General features: G+C 40.6%; 1 protein-coding gene across 2 annotated transcripts in view; it reads left to right on the top strand.

Moving 5' to 3' along the window:
• SLC44A3 (solute carrier family 44 member 3) overlaps nt 1–20,060 on the top strand; it is a 72,768-nt gene extending 52,708 nt beyond the window's left edge. For both annotated transcript variants that reach the window (XM_007065176.4, XM_043521485.1), the window contains 4 exons: nt 2,586–2,669; nt 13,945–14,082; nt 14,684–14,920; nt 16,511–20,060. In XM_007065176.4, the coding sequence (XP_007065238.2) occupies nt 2,586–2,669; nt 13,945–14,082; nt 14,684–14,920; nt 16,511–16,651 (600 nt within the window). In that variant the 3' untranslated portion in view covers nt 16,652–20,060. The remainder of the gene's footprint in view (nt 1–2,585; nt 2,670–13,944; nt 14,083–14,683; nt 14,921–16,510) is intronic.
• The last annotated feature ends 801 nt before the right edge of the window (nt 20,061–20,861 follow it).

Raw genomic sequence — 20,861 nt, 5'->3', positions numbered from 1 at the left:
CTATAAATGCCTAAATAAGAGGGACTTGATGTTCAGATGTGCTGAGCACTCAGAACATTCTCTGAAGTCAATAGGAGCTGTGGGTGCTCAGCACCTCTGAAAATCAAGTTACTCTTTTTAGGTGCTTAAACTTGGATGTAGTTGCTCAACTTTAGGCACCCATTTGTGGAAAATTTTGCCCTTAAACCTTGGATGTTTGGTTCAGTTAAACACCTTGAGGCTTGCCTTTTGCCAATAAATATGATGGATAAGAAGGGTTTTGTTACAAGGAAGAATATATGTTTTATTTTCCACTTGTGAAGGCGTTCATAAAACCACAAGCATACAAGACCATTCACTGGAGTCTGTGTAAAAGTCACAAATAATGCATAAGAACAAATGGGAGATTACAGATTAATCACAAGATTAAACTACCCAGAAACTTTATGGTCTGCTGCTTTTGTTGTACATCTGAAGCAGATTTGCTAGTTGCTGGAAATTCTGGATAAATTTTGAATGAGCCAGTATTGTCTAGCAAAGAGGGTTTATTTGTATCCTAGGTATATCCTATATGTTGTCATCATCTTTTCTACCTTCCATGACCCTGCTGCCCAGCATCCAGCCTTCCAGCTGAGGAGGACTTGACAGGACTTCCTCTGAAGTTAGGCAGTGCAGCTCCTAAACAGCTCCTAAAGAGCTCCTGACTGTTCCCCCCAAATCCATGGAGGAGATCCCCCACCCAGTGATACCACTCTGTTCTGGCACACCAGAGTACAATCCACCATATTCCTGGACCCTGCAGACTCCCCTCCACAAAGTACAGGGGCCCACAAGGTGGCAGTGGTTGGGGAGTGGGCAGACTGGATGGGATGCAAATCATACCTCCTGTGGTCTCACAGGACTTACCCAGACTGTATTACCTTTTCCACAGATGTCCCTGTTCCCTCTGGAGAAAGGGGATCCTTGGCTCCACTGCAGTCATGCTGTCTGGGAGAGGGGAGGGTACTGCTAGAGGCCAGAGCATCTGCACAGGTGTCCCTGGAGTGTCATGGGTTTGTAGAAGGACATCTGGGCCTTTTCTACAGGCAGCCCCCTCCCTCCCTCCTGACAGAATTACCGGGAGAAATTGCAGCCTGCAGAGTCTCCTCCTCTGGGTTTTAATGTGGAAGGGGATGAATATTGTCTATTGTGGGGAAATTAGCATGCTGCTTTTTTAATAAACGCAGCTCTCCAGCATGACATCGCAAAGTATTTCCATTCAGCTGGGCTCATGGTATTATTCTTTGGTGACATTTAAAAAAAATATTGAATGCTGGAAAATTTGCAAGGATATTAAACTCCAGATTAAAAAATTCTCACTTTCACTGCTTCCATACAACTCCACAGCTATGCATATGACCTGAAGATGTCACACAGCCATTCTAAGAAATTTACTTTTAAAAAAACAAAACCGAACCTTTCTGAGCCCTGAAGGCAGAAGATAAAGGCTTTTGATCAAATATTACCAAATGGAATTTGCCTTTAAATACCATCTGGGGAAAATGGCCATGCCACAGTGGCCCTCAAGACGTAGGATTTCATAATTATATTTTAAAATACCCTGTAGGATTAACAACTTTGGTTTTTGAGTAATGTTAGATGTTTTCCCTGTTTTGTTTTGTTTAATATAAAGCTAATATTCGTCAAAGTCTTTGTAAGAATTCAAACTGTTTCCTGAAAGGAGTGATCTCCTTGAGAATTTAAGCCTGCCGTTTTCACTTTTCCTAATAAAATTAAAGTACTCCATGGGTATGTCAACATAGCAACAGCCAGGAGTGTGCTTCCCAGCACAGATAGACAAGACATGCGCTAGCTCCACTTGAGATAGCGTACTAAAAATAGCATTGTGGCTGTGGTGGCTTTGGGTGGTGGCTCAGGCTAGCCATTTGAGTATGTACCCTGGGGTTTAGGCAGGTTTGTACTTTTGTGGGTAGCCTGAGCCGCTGCCATGCCCACGCTGCTATTTTTAGCACACTAACTTAAGCAGAGCTAGCGTGTCTATCCATGCTCCCAGCTGCTGTGTAAACATTTCCTGTGTGTGCATGCGCACATTTGTGTAAATCTCTCTATTCTTTTTATTTCTGTCAGACAGGGTTCCAGTTATTTCAAAAACTTGAAAAACGGCCCAAAAATAAAACTAACATTTGTATAAATTACAAAGAATATAAATACTCTCTCTCTCTCTCTCTAATATATATATATAGTTTAAAAAAATAATAATTTGTAAATAGACTCTCTGTTGGTCATTGATCAGTACACTGACAGTTACTGATTTGCCTGCGTGCTTTGTGCTACATGCAGCTGTTAGCAAACCAAAGCTGCTTACGGCAGTTATTTTCCTTCCAGAGTAGAATCTTCCATCCAAAGGAAAAAAATGTTCAGCTCATCAATCATTAGTACTGTAGGATCTGAAATAAAAACAATTCCCATAAGCAGGAAGGAAATCTCTGCTGTTTACATGACTGCTTTGTGAGAAGAACTGCAGTGTCCTGTTAAGCAAGTTGGTGTAAAATGTCAGTTTTATATAAAATCTGTCTGCACTAACTAGTTACTTCATTTCCTTGCAGGAGAGCGCATGTGCAAGATGCATGTTCAAATGCTGTTTCTGCTGCTTTTGGTGTCTAGAAAGGTGCCTCAGATACTTTAACCAGGTACAATACATTATATCAAGTGCATATCTAAAGTAATCGACAAGTAAAGTTAGATTCAATATAGCGAAGCATGTATATAAATGAATTGTACTCTGTGCCCTAGAGTTCATTTCACACTGAGTCTTTGTCCACATTGTGTCTAGCTATATTAGTTTAAATGTTATAGACTATTGTCTACAGTATGGGAGAATCCTGTCATACACAGGCACAATCTTGTTGTGTAAAATCAGGAAGATTAATGTAGACGTGCCAGATGAGTGATCAGACTGTTTTAGTTCAAATTAATTGATTGCTGATTAACTTGAGTTAGCTAACACATTTGTCCATGCGAGTCTGGATGCACCACAAACATTTAACCCCAGTCAACTGGCAATCAATTAACTTGAGTTTTAAAAACAAACTGAAGATGGGTGTTGGCAACATTTCTCCAACTAGATTTGAGGGCTTTTGTGGGTTGTTTGTTTCACTAGCATATCCAGAGATGCTTGTGGCAAAGCAACAGGGAGATTACAATCAGCTACAAGTAGCTGGGTGTAACGGATGGTGTAGCAGATCTGATAATTTAGAACAGTGGTTCTCAAACTTTTGTACTGGTGACACTTTTCACATAGCAAGCCTCTGAGTGCAAACCCTCCCCCCCCTTATAAATAAAAAACACTTTGGGTTTTGGGGTTTGGGGTGGAAACTGACAGCTCATGACTCCCCATGTAATAACCTTGCCACCCCCTGGGGGGTACTGACCCCAAGTTTAGAACCCCAGTTTAGAAAGATCTTATTGGAAAAGCTACAGTGGGCCTTCCCCTTCTTCAAGGGTTAGAAAACCAGAGAGTTCTGACAGTCAGATGACAGGCTATTGAGATGCAGGGGGCCCAAATAGAGGATTTAGAGGATGCAAGAAGCCTAATTGATGTCCAGCTTCCTGCTGGCTCATGGACACTGTGTGACTTATTATTTATTATTGTGTTTATAGGATAAACAGTACCTAGAGGCCTTATGCATTCAGTTTAGAGAACTAATTGTGCCAGGCACTATACAAACAAAAGCAAAATACATGGTGCCTGCTCTGGAGAGTTTATAATACAATCTAGATGGATAAATAACTGTCCACCCTGGGAGCTTCCACTAAAAGAAAAAACTCTCTCACTGGTCTTTTCTGATTTTCAGTATTATTATATCTGGAAGATAAACCAAAATGGGGCATCCACAAAATACAGTATTCCCTTTCTTAGAAAGACAACTTTTTTAACTGTTATTTTCTGAAGTGTTTTTATTGGAAATTATTGATCTTCTACATACTGCCAGTTTTAAAATACTTGACTTCTACTCTTTTCTTCCTGGTCCTTTCTTCCACATCTTCTAGTTTTACTCCAGTTCCCTCTAAAGCTACAGTTCTGAAGATGCCATTGGGCAGTACAAGTTGAGCTTTGATAACTCTTAAATCAGATTCTGCTAGAGCTGTACTTTGCTGTTTTAAAGTGGCTACATAAATGAAAATGAATGCTGAATGGCTTGGAAGAAATAGGGTATGTCTTAGTCCAGACCACACTAAATTCTTGTTCAAGAAAATCATTAGTTCTGTGGGGTGAACTTTCTCGGCTTACATTCTGGGTTAGATCTCATGGTCACTGACTTGGTTAAGAGCCTTGTAGTTAGTTTAGACTCCAAGCATGTTATTGTCACCCTTCACCTTGGCTTCCTGCCCTTCAAAGATGATAGCCAATATAAAAGCATTTGCTTTCTCCAGCTGCTGTTGTATGTTATTTATGTGTTTGTTACAAGAATACCTAATTATTGTAATGCTGTTTGCTTGGGTCAAAGGCTTGTGCTTCAGTTCTCACTTTGTTAAAAGATTTCCTGTTATTTTCCTTGGCCATTGTAGTAAAAAATAGAATTTAAAAAAAATAAAAAACTGAAGGTTTTTTGTTTTGCTTTTGTTTTTTTTTAATTCAAGATCATATTACTGTGCCTGTTGTTAAACTGTTTGTTTGGGTATGTTTTTGGCAAAGATGACCATGGCTTCAGCTTTGAAAACCACAGCAACATAGCATATAAGAGAAGGTTAGAAAAGAAGATAACCACAAACCTTTTGTAAGGTAACCTATAGAAGTTATAGCTGTATGAAAAGTAAGAGTGAGCACAGGTTAGTGTATTATGCAGGATAAGCAATTTGTCTAATCCTTCCCCCCCTCCTCCCACAAAATAAGGTGTATGCAGGTTTTGGGGGGGTGATTAGGTAAATAAATATGAACCAGGCTTCAAGTTCACAAAATTGTGACCAAGGTTTTCAAAAATACAAGCCCAATTTTAGGCACCTAAATAAGTGGCTTGATTTTCAAGAGTGCTGAACATTCAGCTACTCTCATTGAAATCAGTGGAAGTTGCTGGGTGCCACCTATCTAGTTCCTTAATTTGGACTTAGGTGTGAACCTAACTTTAGGCACTAATTTTTAAAAATTTGGTCTGTCTGTATATTTCTGATATTTTTAAAGCTTTTAGTACTTTTCAGATTTTTTTTTAGAGGAGTTTTAGTTACTCAAACGTGGAACAGTTGTCATTGAAGTTGACCCTAGAGTTACTGTGTGTACTGACATTTTCCATTCTGTGTTTGTCCTTTGTCCCAGTCTTGTTCATCAGCGATAATATTCCCTTACCAAATGCATCGTTACCTGGGAATTCTAAAAAGAAATCCATTGAGAACTCTGATAGGTGGGAAGAAATCACATTTTTAAAAAATGATTACAAATCTCTCCCCATCATTCCAACACTGATATTTTCTTCTCCTTCCTGTCTCTGAGGAGGAATTAAATAATCTGAATGACACAAATTCTGATCTCGCAAGCTAAGCAGGGTTGAAAGGGTCAGTACTTGGATGGGAAACTTGCAGAGGAATAGCAAGTGCCCCAGGAAGTAATGTTGGTAATTCAGATGATAGCACTCTTACCTGTGAGATAGTATCAACCCAGTGGCACGTTATGTTGTCAGAGGGCACTGTGCAGTTGGATATGCCATCATTCAGATGAGATTTTAAACTTGGGCCCTGATTGTCATGTGCATCTCCTACAGGTGGAGAATTAGCCCATTGTCAGTCATGGGGTATTTTACTATGTTATTTTAACTGTCCAGTGCTGTGTGGATTTGGTGATCCCCCGCTTAAGCATCTGTTACAACATAATGTTGTTCAAGTGTGGATCCATTTAGGCTTCTTATTCTGCTTTTCTTTCCTTTTATCTATATGGTACAGTCCAAAAGATATATTTGTTCACATGCAATATGTAAAGACCTGCATGTGGAATAGAAACAGTAGCTTGGATGTGCAGAACAACATGACATTAATATTAAATATACCAAAACATGAACAGGATGCTATATCTCTAAATAATGGAAAGAGATTATAACTGCCCTTTCACTCATCCACAGATTTAAAAAATGGCTCAGGCAGTAAGAACCTCCTACTGATTACCTTCTCCCTAGACCTTCCATTAAGGCCTGTTCACTGAATAAATGTCCCGTCTGTGGATTTTCAGGATTATCTGCACTGCAGTATCTCCACTCTTCTGCCTTTAGTTCACTAACTCAAAGCATCAGGTCCTAGGCTAGAAAACAGCTGGTATATAGTAATGTCTATGTTCTTCTCCCCCCAGCTCAGTTCAAACACAGCCTCCTTGAAGTGAATCATAATCCCAAAGCACTTCTCTGAGTCTCATTCAGATCTCTAAGGACCTTGCTCAAGAGATACCCAAGGGGATATCTACACTGCAATAAAAAACCTAGTGGCCTGTGCTAGCCGTTGCGGGTTTGCGGGGCTTAACCTAAGGGCTGTTTAATTGCAATGTCGATGTTCAGGCTCGGGTTGGAGCCCAGGCTCTAATACCCTGCGAAGTGGGAGGATCCCAGAGCTCAGGCTGCAGCTTGAGCCCGAACGTCTGCACTGCAGTTAAACAGCCCCATGGGCCAGCAGTGGGTTTTTAATTGCAATGTAGACATACTCTCAAAGACATCCTGCCATTACCTGGTTTACTCCTTAGTCACTAATAGTTACAACATGTGCAGACTATAGAGTTCTGTTGCAGTGGCCGCTTATAATCATTAAAGGTCCAATGACATTTTCTGCATGAGCAGGAGTATTAACCCAATGTCCTGTTTGGACTACAATTTGGGTAATTACATTCTGCCTGCCTAAATTCCCTCTGTACTTGCAACTGGGTTCTGTCCTGTGGCGTAACGTTACTATGTTAAACAGTTCACCCATAAGCTGCTGTATTTCTGATTTGCATGTGTATAATACATTAGTAAAAACTCTCTGGGATCTATCTGGATGAAAGGTGCATTATGAATACAAAATCATTATCCTTCTGTTTGCCAACATTTGTTAGAATTACCATAGATTTTTTCATCATCTTGCATTCATGGTTTCAGTAAGGCCCAGAGAAACCTATCCAAATCATGTCAAGTAAAATCTGGTGGATTGAAATTTCTCTTCCATAAAAATAATCCCCCCCCCCTTTTTTTTTTTTTTTGGTTTGGTAGTCACAATTTCTGTCTCCTCTCTTAAATAGTTGTGGCAGTGCCTTAACTTTGGGTATTTCAAAGACATATCTCCTTCCTTAGTCTTGTTTCAGTAAATTTATTTTACAGTACATCACCAGAAGTATAATTTTGCTTTTCTGTGTCCGGTTTGGGTTGATCTGCAGCCAACTGGCAAGCACCCATTCCAAAGTGCAGCACACAGATTTCTGAAGAAATTGCTGAGAAGTGTGTGGTTTCTTTATTCTGATCAGTACCATGATTTTGAGGTTGCAATGTCATATAGAACCTTGTGGTGGCCATTAGTGATAATAGCCAGTGTTGTGGCTCACCGTTTCTTGGCACTGAAATTCAGCAAAATTATGAAATTATTTTAACTGCCTTAGTGTATAAATATAAAAGTAATAGTAACCCTGGTTAACAATCATGTTCATGTCTACTGGTGGGCTTTCTTCTGTAATTTAAACCTTTGGGTGGCAGTCTGGCAAGAGCTTTGTGGTCATGGGATTAAAATACCTTGTGCAAAAGTGATGTGGATGCAGACAAAATCCAGAAACGCTAATGTAAATACACTTTCTTCTGCAGACTGCCAAACATTCTTACTGTCTTACCTCATCAAATATCTCTTCCCGTCCCCATCCTCCCAAAAATACTGTATTTAATGTCACTGGCAGATTTGCTACTAGATGGTAGGCTGGAGTTTTCAGGCTTCACAAAAAACAGAGTCAACTAAAAGAATGAATAGTTTCAGTTAAATCATTTAAAAAAAAAAAAAAAGCTTGTTTGCTTTCCCTAAGGGCCTTCATAAATGCCTCAACAGGAAATAAAAACTCCTTCAGTTTTATATATTCTATTGTATAGTTTACCATGTGGAGAGCAGAGAACAATTATACTGCACTGGCCTATGTTTCCATTGATGCAGGTTGAACTGAACTTTTGACCGCATAATAAGCTCTCAGTTAATAGCAAGTGTAGTTCATAGACCTGACTGTGATCTGTGAATGTCCATTAGCGTCTGCCAAATTGAACTTCCTTTTTAAAACAAGGAAGCAGGTGCCAAGGAATTCAGAAACGGTGCTTTTCAGAAGGGTAGCTCCTGAGCTACGCTGGGGCTCAGTGCAGGTTTATTTGAGAACATTCAAATGAAAATCCATGTAGCACTAACTACAGAGAACATTGTTAGTAATTAATATAGAAATATATTATGGCTACGGGGTTGATAGAGGCAGGATCCTTATGGTTAGGTCCCAGGGTTGAGAGGAAACCCAGATGCAGCGGTGAATTGCTGAAGGAGAGGGATGGGGCTGAGACAGAGAATGTGCTATCAGTACCGCTCTGTCTTTGATAGCCAGGGAGGGACTAGATTACATGCATGGGAAAGAACAAGAAGACAGTGGAGGGGCATGAGTAGTCCTTTGAGTGGGGCAAGGATTCAATGGTGGAAAGGGTTGAAGATCAAGGAGTTGAGAAAGGTGGGCCTGTGAGTCTGTGTGGACATCAGGAAAGTTGTTGGAGGGCCACAATATTGGTGGCCTGGTTGTTTTAATGCAGCCCTTTGGATAAGTAGCCCTTTTTAATTTCCTGAGACTTCAAGAGATGGCATTTTCCAAGGCTCCAAAGGAGTCCTGCATTTCCTCCCTGTTGTGGTTCTCAAAGACCCTGTGTTGTTCTGTTTCCTCCCTCTATTCAAAGGTGGCATGACATGGCTTCCTCCACAGTCTGCTCTGATAGTGCTCTGTACACTAGCCAGAGTGACATCATAGTCTCTTATTTATCCCGCTTTCATTCTCTGAGCATGTCTCTATGGCACGCAGGATTCAAACTCAGATCCACCACATTTCAGGCCAGCCCTCTTGACTCTGTGGCTCTATTGCAGCAAGGAGAAAATCAGGCCAGGCTGGGCAGAAGAAGCTGAAGTGGGATATCTGAACAGCTTGGTTTTGGCTTCTTTTTTAAGATGACTCTGTTGTGATGGCAATTCTTTTTCACTGAGCTCATTTCATTATAGCCAGTCCTTCAATGGAGGACTGCATTCAGCTGTTACACAAAGTAGCAATTATTCTCAACAAACAGGGAATTTACAGCCTGGATCTCTGCCACAGTGCTTTTCTCTTGAAGCTAGCATGTCAGTTTTTCCAAGACCCTTGACATTCTGTGTTGTGAAGTATAGAAGGATGTTTTTCTAAATAGTTTTCTTGCATACTGTGGTATTAGAAAATATGTAAACATTCACATTCCTTCTTTATCTGTCCTGATACTGAGAAATATGTCTGGTTCCCAGGCTTCAAAGCAAAGAGGGCTGTGTTCTTCACAAAGGTGGTGGTGGTACATTAACTCTTTTTAGTGAAGGAGTGAGGTTGTGTCTTATCTACAACATCCCAGGCCCTTTGATTTATGGCGCAACTCTGATGTCATAACTGCTTGCCTGTAGCTTTGGGAAGGACTGCGCTAATGCAAAATCACTGGTGTATTAAACAGAAGCTAGTGACTAAGGGAAAAGTTTAAAATCTATTGAAAAACATATTTATATTGCCTGTTTCCAAATGAAAGCAAGTTCTAAATTGACTTTGATTTACCTTCTCTTACTCAGCAAATATATCTGAAAGGAAATGAGTTGGTGAATACTCCCAATAACTAGAAAACAATGGAACGTTTAAGATTTCGTAACATGTTGGAAATGCTCCTTGTGATTTAGGATTTGGGCCGCTCTTTCCAAATAGGTGTTAGGTTGAGCATAATGTAAATGTGAATGTCCAAAAAGGAAGAGAGCTCTTCTGGGGTGTAACTAATTTGACTGCTCAGTTTGGGGACACTGATTTAGCTATTGTCTGTCTGTCTGGCTGTCTCTGTCTGTGTTGGTTGCTGGTGATTGTCGCAGATCCTAGCAAGTTCCCCGTTTCAGCCACTCACTAATACTGTTTTGAGGGAAATCCAAGCCTCTTTCGCTCTAGATTCCTGTGTGTTTTAAGCCCCTGGAGTATGAATGGAGTCCAGCCATTTCTCCATTTCTGGGTCCCTAGGCACATTTTCAGGGCTCAGACCTTCCATCTGGCACCTCCTTGTGATTTGGAACTTGCTGTCCAGCTGCCTAATCCCTCTGAGTGCAGTGGTGACCCCTCAAGCTACATTGTTGTTAAACACACCCTCTCCAAGAACTCCACCCCAAAGGGGTTAAGCTTCTGGTTTATAGTTTAACTCTCTAAGGTGCATGCAGCGGTTATGAAGCAGTTAACATGCACACAGAGTCTGCATGTCTAACACATTTATTCTCTTTTATACTTGATCACGTAAAACACTAGAGTGTAGCTCATATAAAATAATAAACACTAAATTCATGTCCCTGTCTTAGTTTCCTCATCACTCCAGGGCATTCTTTTGGGCTGGGGTCGGAATCCCATGGGTTTTCAGAGGCCGTGGGGCCATCTGGGCTCAGAAAAGTGGTCAGGGCACTTTGTCCCATGAGGCTGCTACATGCTGGGTGACCTTACTCTCTCCTCCCCCTTGCTTCTTCCTCCTGTATGGCTCTCATATTCCTGTGTGGCTTGCTTTTTAAACCCTGCTGACTTCCTTTGTTCTACCTTTCAGTTAACTTTCCACTGCTCCTTCCTTCCTTCGTTCTTCCACTCTTCAGGGGATTAAGCCAAAACTGGTTTTGTAAAGATGCAGCTCACTCATTGTACCCAGGTGTTTGTACCTGACTAGAAAAAGAGTACTCGTGGCACCTTAGAGACTAACAAATTTATTTGAGCATAAGTGCATCCGATGAAGTGAGCTGTAGCTCACGAAAGCTTATGCTCAAATAAATTTGTTAGTCTCTAAGGTGCCACAAGTCCTCCTTTTCTTTTTGCGGATACAGACTAACACGGCTGCTACTCTGATACCTGACTAGGGTCACTGAGTCCTAAGCACCCACATTGTATCAGTTTGGTGTGTATCTGCCAGCAGTGGTGGCTCCACATGCATATAGACACTTGTGATACAGCAGTTTTTCCTAAATCAACTTCACAATACCAATCAGAACTCTTAAATTGTACAGGCATAATGACCCCAGTTCTTCGCAGTGGCTAAGGCCACCATCCAGCAAAACCCTCCAGTAATGTGCATAATGTCAAGCATGCAGGTAGTCCTGTTTATTTCAGCAGACCTGTTCATATGCTTAAAATTAGGCAGGTACATAAGTGGTTTAATGGATTAGGACCATAGAGACCTGAACTGTGAGATTGAGGTTTTATATTTGTGGGACCAATGTGTTATTTCATTGTTTGTATAATAAACTAGTAAAATGTGATTAAAGTGCATGGAATTGCTCTCTAAACCATACATTTTATTTTGTAACTATAAATTTGATCAAAGCATGGAGATAGCTTGGTTTGTGAGATTTAGCCTGCACTGTGAAAGCCAGGAACTCTCGAGTTCCAATCCTGCCTCAGTCACTGACTGCTTTTGTGACCTTGGACAACTCACTCAATCGCTTTGTGCCTCTTTTTACTCCTGTAATATTGCATCATTACTTACCTGTCTGCCTTGCTGGGTGTTGTGGTGATTCAGTTAATGTTTATACGGTTCTTTGAGATTTCAAAGTGTTGAGTAAATGGTGCTGCTGCTGCTTCTGTGTCTGCTGTGGTTGCTTGTAGAACTACAAATCGTCATGCAGGTGGTATTCACAACCCAACAGAGCTGAAACCTGCTTTTTTGTCTTTTGAAGGATGGAAATAGGGTTTGTACAATGAAAAGTGCATACTATTCTTTTAATATTCAAGAGAAGAGACTGTGCCAATTATATAAATAGGGTCCAATCCTGCTTTTGTTGAAGTTAATGGCAAAACTCACATCCACGTCAGTGGAGCAGGGGCAGGTACATAGCCTTTACGCTTATGATACTGAAGGCACATAGTGTCACAGTGTTAGATAAATCCATCAAAGTTTGTAAAGTGCATTGAGATCTTCAGATGGAAGACATGCTGTGCCCATAGTATTGCTAATTATTATTATTATTAATAGATACGTTAGCTAATATTTTTATACCCTGCACAGACATTGTTACAGTACTGGCAAGGGAAAGGAGCAGCTTGAGTACAAATGAAACTGTCTACTACAGGAGTCTGTTTTTCTAACCTACTTATTTAAATAATATGAACAAGCAGATATTCATGCAAACATTCCACATAGTGGTCTGTGTCCATTCTGCTGTCTTAAGTATGTATTGCCCAGTGCTGTAGAAATCAGTCTTGATATTAATTATTTTAAGCTCTGTGGAAGCTCTTGGAACACATTTGGTGCTATATAATAATTTCCCAGTGAAAGAGCATCATTGCTTACGTGTCCCCACTGTGTAGTTTCACTGATTTAGGAACTGAAATTATTTCCCTTGTCTCATCAGATAAAATGAATATTCTGCTACTACATTTATACTAAAAGTCTTAATTTGCTTTTATGAATTCCCTTTTTAAAATATTTTAAGTTACTGTCATATCAGTTTATATTATAGCAGGACTTGGTGCCTAGATGTTAGTTATCAAGTTATGGAATATAACTGGGCATCGCAGGAATATGTAAAGGAGATAGAAGCTGGGCAGTTCTGCATTTTGATTTATAATAAGAAAAAGTGGAAAGTTGGACCAGAAATAAATATTTTCTTCAGCAGACGCGGAGAATTTTTTTCACTCACAAGCAAAGCAGAAGGTATTCTAATCCCTAAATAAATGGTGGGGCCGTCAACTTCCTTTTGCACAAAAACTCTTGCATGATGTTAGTCTTAGTGAGCATGCCAAACTTAACTAATGTTTTTAATACTGTATAATCTGTCTTTTTTTCTCAAAAACTAGTATAGAATAACTATGTTTTATATATCAAGAGTGAAGTTTTTCCTGCTCCTTATTCAGATACTAATTCAACTCCTCATTGATGATTTCTATCCATTATGTTGATATAAGCTATTTTGAAAAAATGCTAGAAGAATCCTATAGAAGTAGATTATAAGCCTATCCTCCAGTCTGCCTTTGCAAAACTCCACCCGAAGACAATTAATATTAATCTTGCAAAATTCTTGGTACCTACTTGAAAATCCTGAGTGCCCGCAATTTCCACTGAAATCAACATAAGTTTTCCTCTCATAGGACCAACTGATCTAGTCCCGACACTCCCTGCCGCTCTTCCATTATTCTTTTGTCTTTCTGTGAAGCGGTTTTTTTTATGGTTATGGGTCCATGAAAATTCAAAGGCTCAATAGTAAGTGAAAGGGTCACACATAAAACTTGTTTAATCATTGATTTTTTTAATATGAAAAGTGTAATAAGAAGGGTTACCTTTTGTTTCACTTATACAGTTTACCAACTACAACACTCTAGCTGGCATATACATAGAAAAGGCTGCCAGCATGGCATATGTCCAGATACGAGTTTCATTGTAATTTACATGTCATATTAGTTATTCATTACCAAAGGACATGGGGGTGGCTCTTCATTGGTCCAAAAGAAATTGGAAAGAGGTAGTTTCAGAAATACAAATTTTACTTTTGTCCTTATTTACCCAGCGTAAAAGTTATGTGAAAAGTCAGTTTGAAGTTACAGGCATAGTTACACTTGCTTGAAGTTAAACTGCAAGAGTATGCAAAATAACTCTTGTATGTGCAAGCACAACATCAGTATTTCCAAAGATATTTTAAGGCTTTCTTTTTCCTGTAGTAAATTCCAGATTAAAAGATTTCTACGTTTTTTTCCAATCACTTTATCTTTTTATTCTGTCATTTCAGCATGTATACACCACAACGGCCATAAATGGGACAAATTTTTGTACCTCAGCAAAGGATGCTCTCTTTATTTTAGCAAAGAATTCTGCTAATATAGCATTCGTTAATTGCTTTGGAGACTTCATCATTTTTCTAGGAAAGGTAAGAGACTGTAATTTACAAAGTCCATGAATAAACTCCTAATTATAGACTAACTATAGGCTGAATTCTGTAATAATGAAGACAAAGATTAGGGACTGATTCTCTTTTCACATACACTAATTAAATCAGGAGTAGTCATGTTGAAGTCATGGAGTTACACTGATGTAAAATGGGGTTGGTGAGAGGAGAATCAGGTTTTTGCATTTTTGTTGGAGGAACTTAGTTCACTGCTTATTATATTTACTTCATTATTATCATTAGTATTACAGAAGCATCCAGAGGCCTCATTGCACTAAATGCTGTACAAATGCATAGTAAGAGAGAATTAGTGCCCCTTAGAACTTAAGACAAGGCATGACAAGTGGGTATAACAAACATATGGAAGGGACATGGATGGGAGGACAAGAATAACAAGGATAGTAAATCTGTGTACCCACATGTGTCCTGTGTGAACAGGTAGATAGTTTCAAATTGATTGATCTCAAGCCTTCTCTCCCCTTTATGAAAGAAATTGTCTTTAAAACATCAGCCAATAAAATATTTGCTGTAGCTTTGGTGCATATTGTAATATAGCTGCTTCCTTTTTTTCCCCTTTATACAGGTGTTTGTTGTATGTTTCACAGTTTTTGGAGGGTTAATGGCATTTAACTACCATCGTGAGTTCCATGTATGGGTAGTTCCTCTGTTGCTAGTTGCACTTTTTGCCTGCTTGGTAGCCCACAGCTTTTTGTCGGTATTCGAAGTGGTCATGGATGTCCTGTTTTTTTGTTTTGCTGTTGATATGGAAACAAATGATGGATCTCCAGAGAAGCCATATTTCATGGATCAAGAATTACTGGTAAACTCTTGACAGTAACGTAGACACATTAGCAGGCAGATAAATTCAGTAATACGTTTTAATAGTGTATTGATCAAGTGGTGTTCTAGTGCCTAAGATTCACTCTTCCTCCAACTCTCTCTCCCCTTAAAAACTAACCTACAATAAATGCCTTCTCTAGCTCCTTAGATGATTTGGACAAAAGGATACAAATTATATAATAAAGTTAACACCTCCCGTTGGGTCTCCCAGTGCATCTGCTTCAGTCTTTTAGACCCAGCCTCTCTGGATAAAGACAATCTTTGTTTGTGTTTTGCATAGGTTAAATACATTATTGGTGCTTAACAAATTAATAGGTGACCCGGTATGTAGAGTCCCCATCTACATCGTGAAGACCTAAAACTAGAAATGTAGATGTAATGTATCTTAACTTGCATCCAGAAATGTTCCTTCTAGTTTTCAGCAGTTGTTCAGATACCTATGGTGAGCCCTGAAGACACTACAATTTTGAACAAGCCTCATCCATGTCTGGCAAACTTAATCAGTCTCTTTCCACTGGGTTGTTTATCTGTACCATGGGAATTCCTGTGTCAGACTCCTGATGTTACATGGAGAATCATTAGAAGGATTAGGAAGACAGCTTTAGTTTAAACAAATGTTCAGTAGTTAGTGATGGTAAAAGGTGCTTTAGTTACAAAGGCATGTGGAATGTTTAAATGTACATATACCTTCTCTTTCATATGGAGAGGAAGGTTAAAGAGACAGATGTTCTTTCCTTTCATGCTGCTTTCTGGACAGGTCTGCATTTTTCCTCACATGCCATGTGACAAAGACAGTGTTACTGGTCCATGAAAAATAAATTTAGCAGCCAGAATAACCCATACAGTATGGATGCTGTTGATGGATTTCTTCAGAAAAAATGCCATAATATCTGATTTGAAATGGTAGTTGTTACTTTCCTTGTAATGTTCACAGAATTCAGGTTTTTTGGGGGTTTTTTAAACGCCCAAACTTCCTATAAATGAATTTAACCTTTGGCCAAAAGAAGACAGTTGTTTGGTTTTTTTGCCCCGCTTCAGGACAGCACTTAACCACATGCTTACGTTCTGTCATGAATAGCGATACATTCCTGAGTGTGGAAACTTTGGAGTCTGGCCCTCCAAACTTTTCCTTCTTCAAATGAGAGACTTCTCCTTCTATCAACCACAAACTATTTGCCAAATGCCAGAATGTGTATAACTTTAATTTTTGCCTCAAGAAGGCAATTTATAGCCACTCCCTGACTGCACTGCACTGCTGTCTACTTTCTTTCCTAGCCCCTACTGCCAGACTCTCCAACTCTGGCCTTAACTCCCTGGGCAACTTGCCATGCCCTTTGGGCCACAGGGAAATGAAGCTTTCCAGTAAGGGAGGTTGTAGAGAGAGTGCCCTGTCCTCAACAGCTGTAATCATCCCACTGACATAGCCGGTTTCCAATGTCATCCACTTGAACTAGTTAAAGAGTTTAACGCTCCATGTTAATTGTACTCCTTTTCAGTGATTCACCAGGTTGTTGATTTATATAACAGTTTACATTTCTGGATGACCTCGTCCTTTATTTCTGCTTTGTAGAGTTTTGTGAATCACAGCAACAAGCTAACAGAGTGGGGGAAAAGCAGAAAGCAAAAGACCCCCCGAAACAATGAAGATGGTACAGAACTACAGCCTATGGTGAAACAGGAACAAAGACGATGTGTTGAGGACCTCAAATAACATGTCTCCCAGGTGTACTACAAGAATGGGGGTAGACTGTAAATATTTATTTTCTACTTTGTGATTTCTTGAAGCAGCCAAATTGTTGAGCCCCAGGGCTTTCATCCCTTCATACTAATCATTGTTACTGACACTGGAAGCTCAGGGCCAGATTCTGGCCATGAATGGCCAGCAGTGAACTCTGCTGGTATAAAGCAGGCAGAACTGGCTTTTGTGCCAACCACCCTTCCCATCCCTAGCATAGAGAGGGATGAAGAGGCCCAGAGACAGCATGTGGCAGGGTTCCTTGCAGCCTTTGGTCCTCCATTGGCATAAAGGCTCAAAAGGCCTTAAGTGTGAATTACTGTAGTGCTAGGTTGTTCTAATTCACACTGGGACTAGTGTAGATTTCCCACTTCCCTGCACTGAGCAGTGCTCAGATGTGGTGGAGAATCTGGTACATAGAATCATAGAATATCAGGATTGGAAGGGACCTCAGGAGGTCATCTGGTCCACCCCCTGCTCAAAGCAGGACCTAATCCCCAACTAAATCATCCCAGCCAGGGCTTTGTCAAGCCTAACCTTAAAAACCTCAAAGGAAGGAGATGCCACCACCTCCCTAGGTAACCCATTCCAGTGCTTCACCACCCTCCTATTGAAAAAGTTTTTCCTAATATCCAACCTAAACTTCCCCCACTGCAACTTGAGACCATTACTCCTTGTTCTGTCATCTGCTACCACTGAGAACAGTCTAGATCCATCCTCTTTGGAACCCCCTTTCAGGTAGTTGAAAGCAGCTATCAAATCCCCCTTATTCTTCTCTTCTGCAGACTAAATAATACCAGTTCCCTCAGCCTCTCCTCATAAATCATGTGCTCCAGCCCCCTAATCATTTTTGTTGCCCTCTGCTGGATTCTTTCCAATTTTTTCACGTCCTTCTTGTAGTGTGGGGCCCAAAACTGGACACAGTACTCCAGATGAGGCCTCACCTATGCAGAATAAAGGGGAATGATCATGTCCCTCGATCTGCTGGCAATGCTCCTACTTATACAGCCCAAAATGCCGTTAGCCTTCTTGGCAACAAGGGCACACTGTTGACTCATATCCCCTGATCCTGTATTATCTCTGTCTTGTTATGTGGCTTTGGTCTATTCTAGCTTTATCCATTATTGTACTAAAGGTATTTAAGGTTTTACTTTGCCCTCAGTGTGAGGGTTCCTGTCATCTACCCCAAGACTCCCCGCAAGATATTGAACTCCATAGTGTGAATTCTGGGTAGCCTGATCCTGGGGGAAGAACCGTGTCACAGTCAGAGCAATTGGCCCTTAAGCTAAACATTAGCAACCTTAAAAAGGGTTAGGCAACAAACAAAAATCACCAAAGGAAAAGAGAGCAGATGCATTTTCCTGTTTCTGTACAAGGCACTTTGGGATGCTTGGATGGGAGGGCCTACATTATCAACCTAGGCCAGCAAATGAAAGAAAGACCAGCTGATACCAGTCAGTGGGCTAGAGCTTCTCACCTCTGGCCATGGTTTAAGCTGACATTTTTGTTTGATTGTGCTTTACACTGTTTAAAAATTAGGAGGTGAAAGAAGGGAGATGCCCCTCAAGATGCAGTTTCAGACTTAAAGACTAAGGGTCTGTCTTCAAGCAGAATTAACTCAAGTTATAATTTCAGTGTTACCCCTAGACTCCCATCCACACTCACAAATCTCTAGCTTGAGTTAGACCATGTCTACACTACATAGTTTTGTCAACATAAGGCAGCTTATGTCAACCTAACTAGAAGTGTACATACTGCAATGCTCCTCCCGCCACTTTAACTTGCCTGCTACGCTGATGTAATAAAACCACCTTGATGAGAGGAATAGAGCTTAGGGCAACGTAGTTAGAGTGATGCAGTGTCAGTGTAAACACTGCATTGCATACGTTGCCCTAAGTGGCTTCCAGGAGGTATCCCACAATGCCACCCCTGACAGCTCTGGTCACCATTTTGAACTCCCCTGCCCTGCAGCCTGGTATACAAGTGAACGCCCCTCACCTGTTAAAGCCCAGGGCTTCTTTTGCTAACAGCACCAAGAGCGGTCTTTTCAGTCTGCACCTGACCCAAAAACCTCTCCCCACGTGTCATCCAGGGTGAGCCACCCACTTTCATCTGCTTCTTCAGCCTGTCAGTGTCACTCACTCAGGCTGTGGCTACCCTAGAGAGCGTACAGCGGCACCACTGTATCGATGCAGCTCTGCTGTTGTAAGATCTCTAGTGGAGCCACTGAAAGCCAACAGGAGAGAGTTCTCCCACTGGCTTAATTAATCCACCCTCAACAAGTGAAGCTCTCCTGCCGACATAGCGCTGTCCACACCAGCCTGAGGTCGGTGTGACTGATGGTACTCCGTGGGTGGCTTATTCACACCCCTGATCAACATAAGTGATAGTGTAGACATAGCCTGAGTCTATTCTCAGTTTCTGTGTGTTCTGTCTGCCTATCACAATACCGAGGCAAACCTTCCATTCACCCATAGCAAGGTTTTATCCAGCTACAAGTGCTGCAGAGGTACAACTGCAGTGCTGCAGCAGCATTGTAGTGTAGACACTACGGCGATGGAAGGGGGTTTTCTGTCACTGTAGTAAATCCACCCTCTCAAGAGATGGTACCTCGGTTGATGGAAGAATTCATCCTTTCACCTGTCTACATCTACGGTGGGGGGTAGGTCGACTTAACCCCCCACAGCGTGTGAAATTTTTTACAGCTCTGAGCAGTGTAGCTAGGTTGATCTAAGTTTTAGGTGTAGACCAGGCCTCAGGCACTTACGCTTTTTTCATAGCATTATTGTACAGAGAAATAACCTAAGCTCTTCGGTTAGAATTCATGGTTTTAAGTTTATTATTCTAATTACGAATGTCTGTGCTTGGTGTCTTCATTACTTGTACTTTTGGTGAATTTAGTCAAAAACTATTGAAAAGCACAAAAGTGGAATACAAAATAGTTTCCCCCCCAAAGAAAATCCTGGATACACAGATACAAGAGTGCACAATCCCCCTTTATTTTCTTGAAAGATCACATTTTACAAATATTTTGACAAAGTTATCAGGGCCAGTGCTACATATTTGATTCCCCCTCGCCCCCCCCCCCCCCCCCGGGGCTGTAGACTTGAATTTGAGATTGACCTTGAAAGCATGCAGGCTAAGCAGTAATAGCAGAAACTCAGACAAAACAAAGTGAAGGTTACAGATACGTTGGGACAAAGTAATTTTTAGATGTGTAAACCCTGGTTTGTACCTCTTGCACTGAAGAAAAAATTAGAGATTTAATTGTTTAATTTTTTTATGTACAGTAATGGATTTTTCCAGCATATCTGATTTTATTAAAAAATGTAAAAGTATTTATGATGTTTTATAAAAGTTGAATTAATAAACAAATCTCCTGTAAGATTTGTGGTGCTGCTTAAAAACCATAAGTTGACAAAGTCTAAGAGCTATCCTTTTGGTATCGGACCCTCTTGATAAGTCAGCTGATGTGACCCACCAGTAATTCTGTATGCACCTATATGGAAAATATTGGCTAGTAGTCCCTGGGTCAGTTGATGCACAGAATTGTAAAGAAGGTTCTTTTAGATCATTCCCATTTGGACCATTTAATATCCCTTAATAACCACTACACCCAATTAAGGAGCAATATTGAAGGCATTGGAAGGAAATTATCTCCAGTTTCCCTCAGCCAAGACAATGGCTACAAGGTATGTGGGGTTTGTGGGAGGTCGGTCAGTTGTTTTTTGGTTTGGGGAGGGGTTTTTTGTGCAGGTGGATGGGTGGTTTTGGTGAGGAATGGTTTTAAATAGAGGAAAATTATGAACAGCACTTTGGCTCCTCTCTGCAGGGCAGATGAGGGATAAATCCTCTAGATATACTAATGTTTGTAAATAAAAATGAACAGACATTTTGTATGTGACAGAAAGCAGGGAAAATAAGCTGGGCTCTTTATGTTGATCTGAGATCATAGGATTAAATGGCCTAGAGAGGCAGATGTGATTGGACAGAAGTTGAGTACTAGGGTGAAGAAGTAGATGTGGAAGTTTCTGGCATAGAAGTGGTAGTTTGGGGAGTGAAGGAAATTACCTCATGGTGAGAGAGTGAAAAGATGACAAAGGATGGAGTCCTAAGAAGACTCTGGGAGAGAGGAGGAGCCTCCAGAAGAGATGCTGAAGGAGTAGACAAAAAGTTTAAATAATAA

This window comes from Chelonia mydas, chromosome 8 (assembly GCF_015237465.2).
Source record: "Chelonia mydas isolate rCheMyd1 chromosome 8, rCheMyd1.pri.v2, whole genome shotgun sequence".
Lineage (NCBI taxonomy): Eukaryota > Metazoa > Chordata > Testudines > Cheloniidae > Chelonia > Chelonia mydas.
The sequence above is the reverse complement of the archived record's forward strand: the minus strand, read 5'-3'. Positions and strand labels throughout refer to the sequence as shown.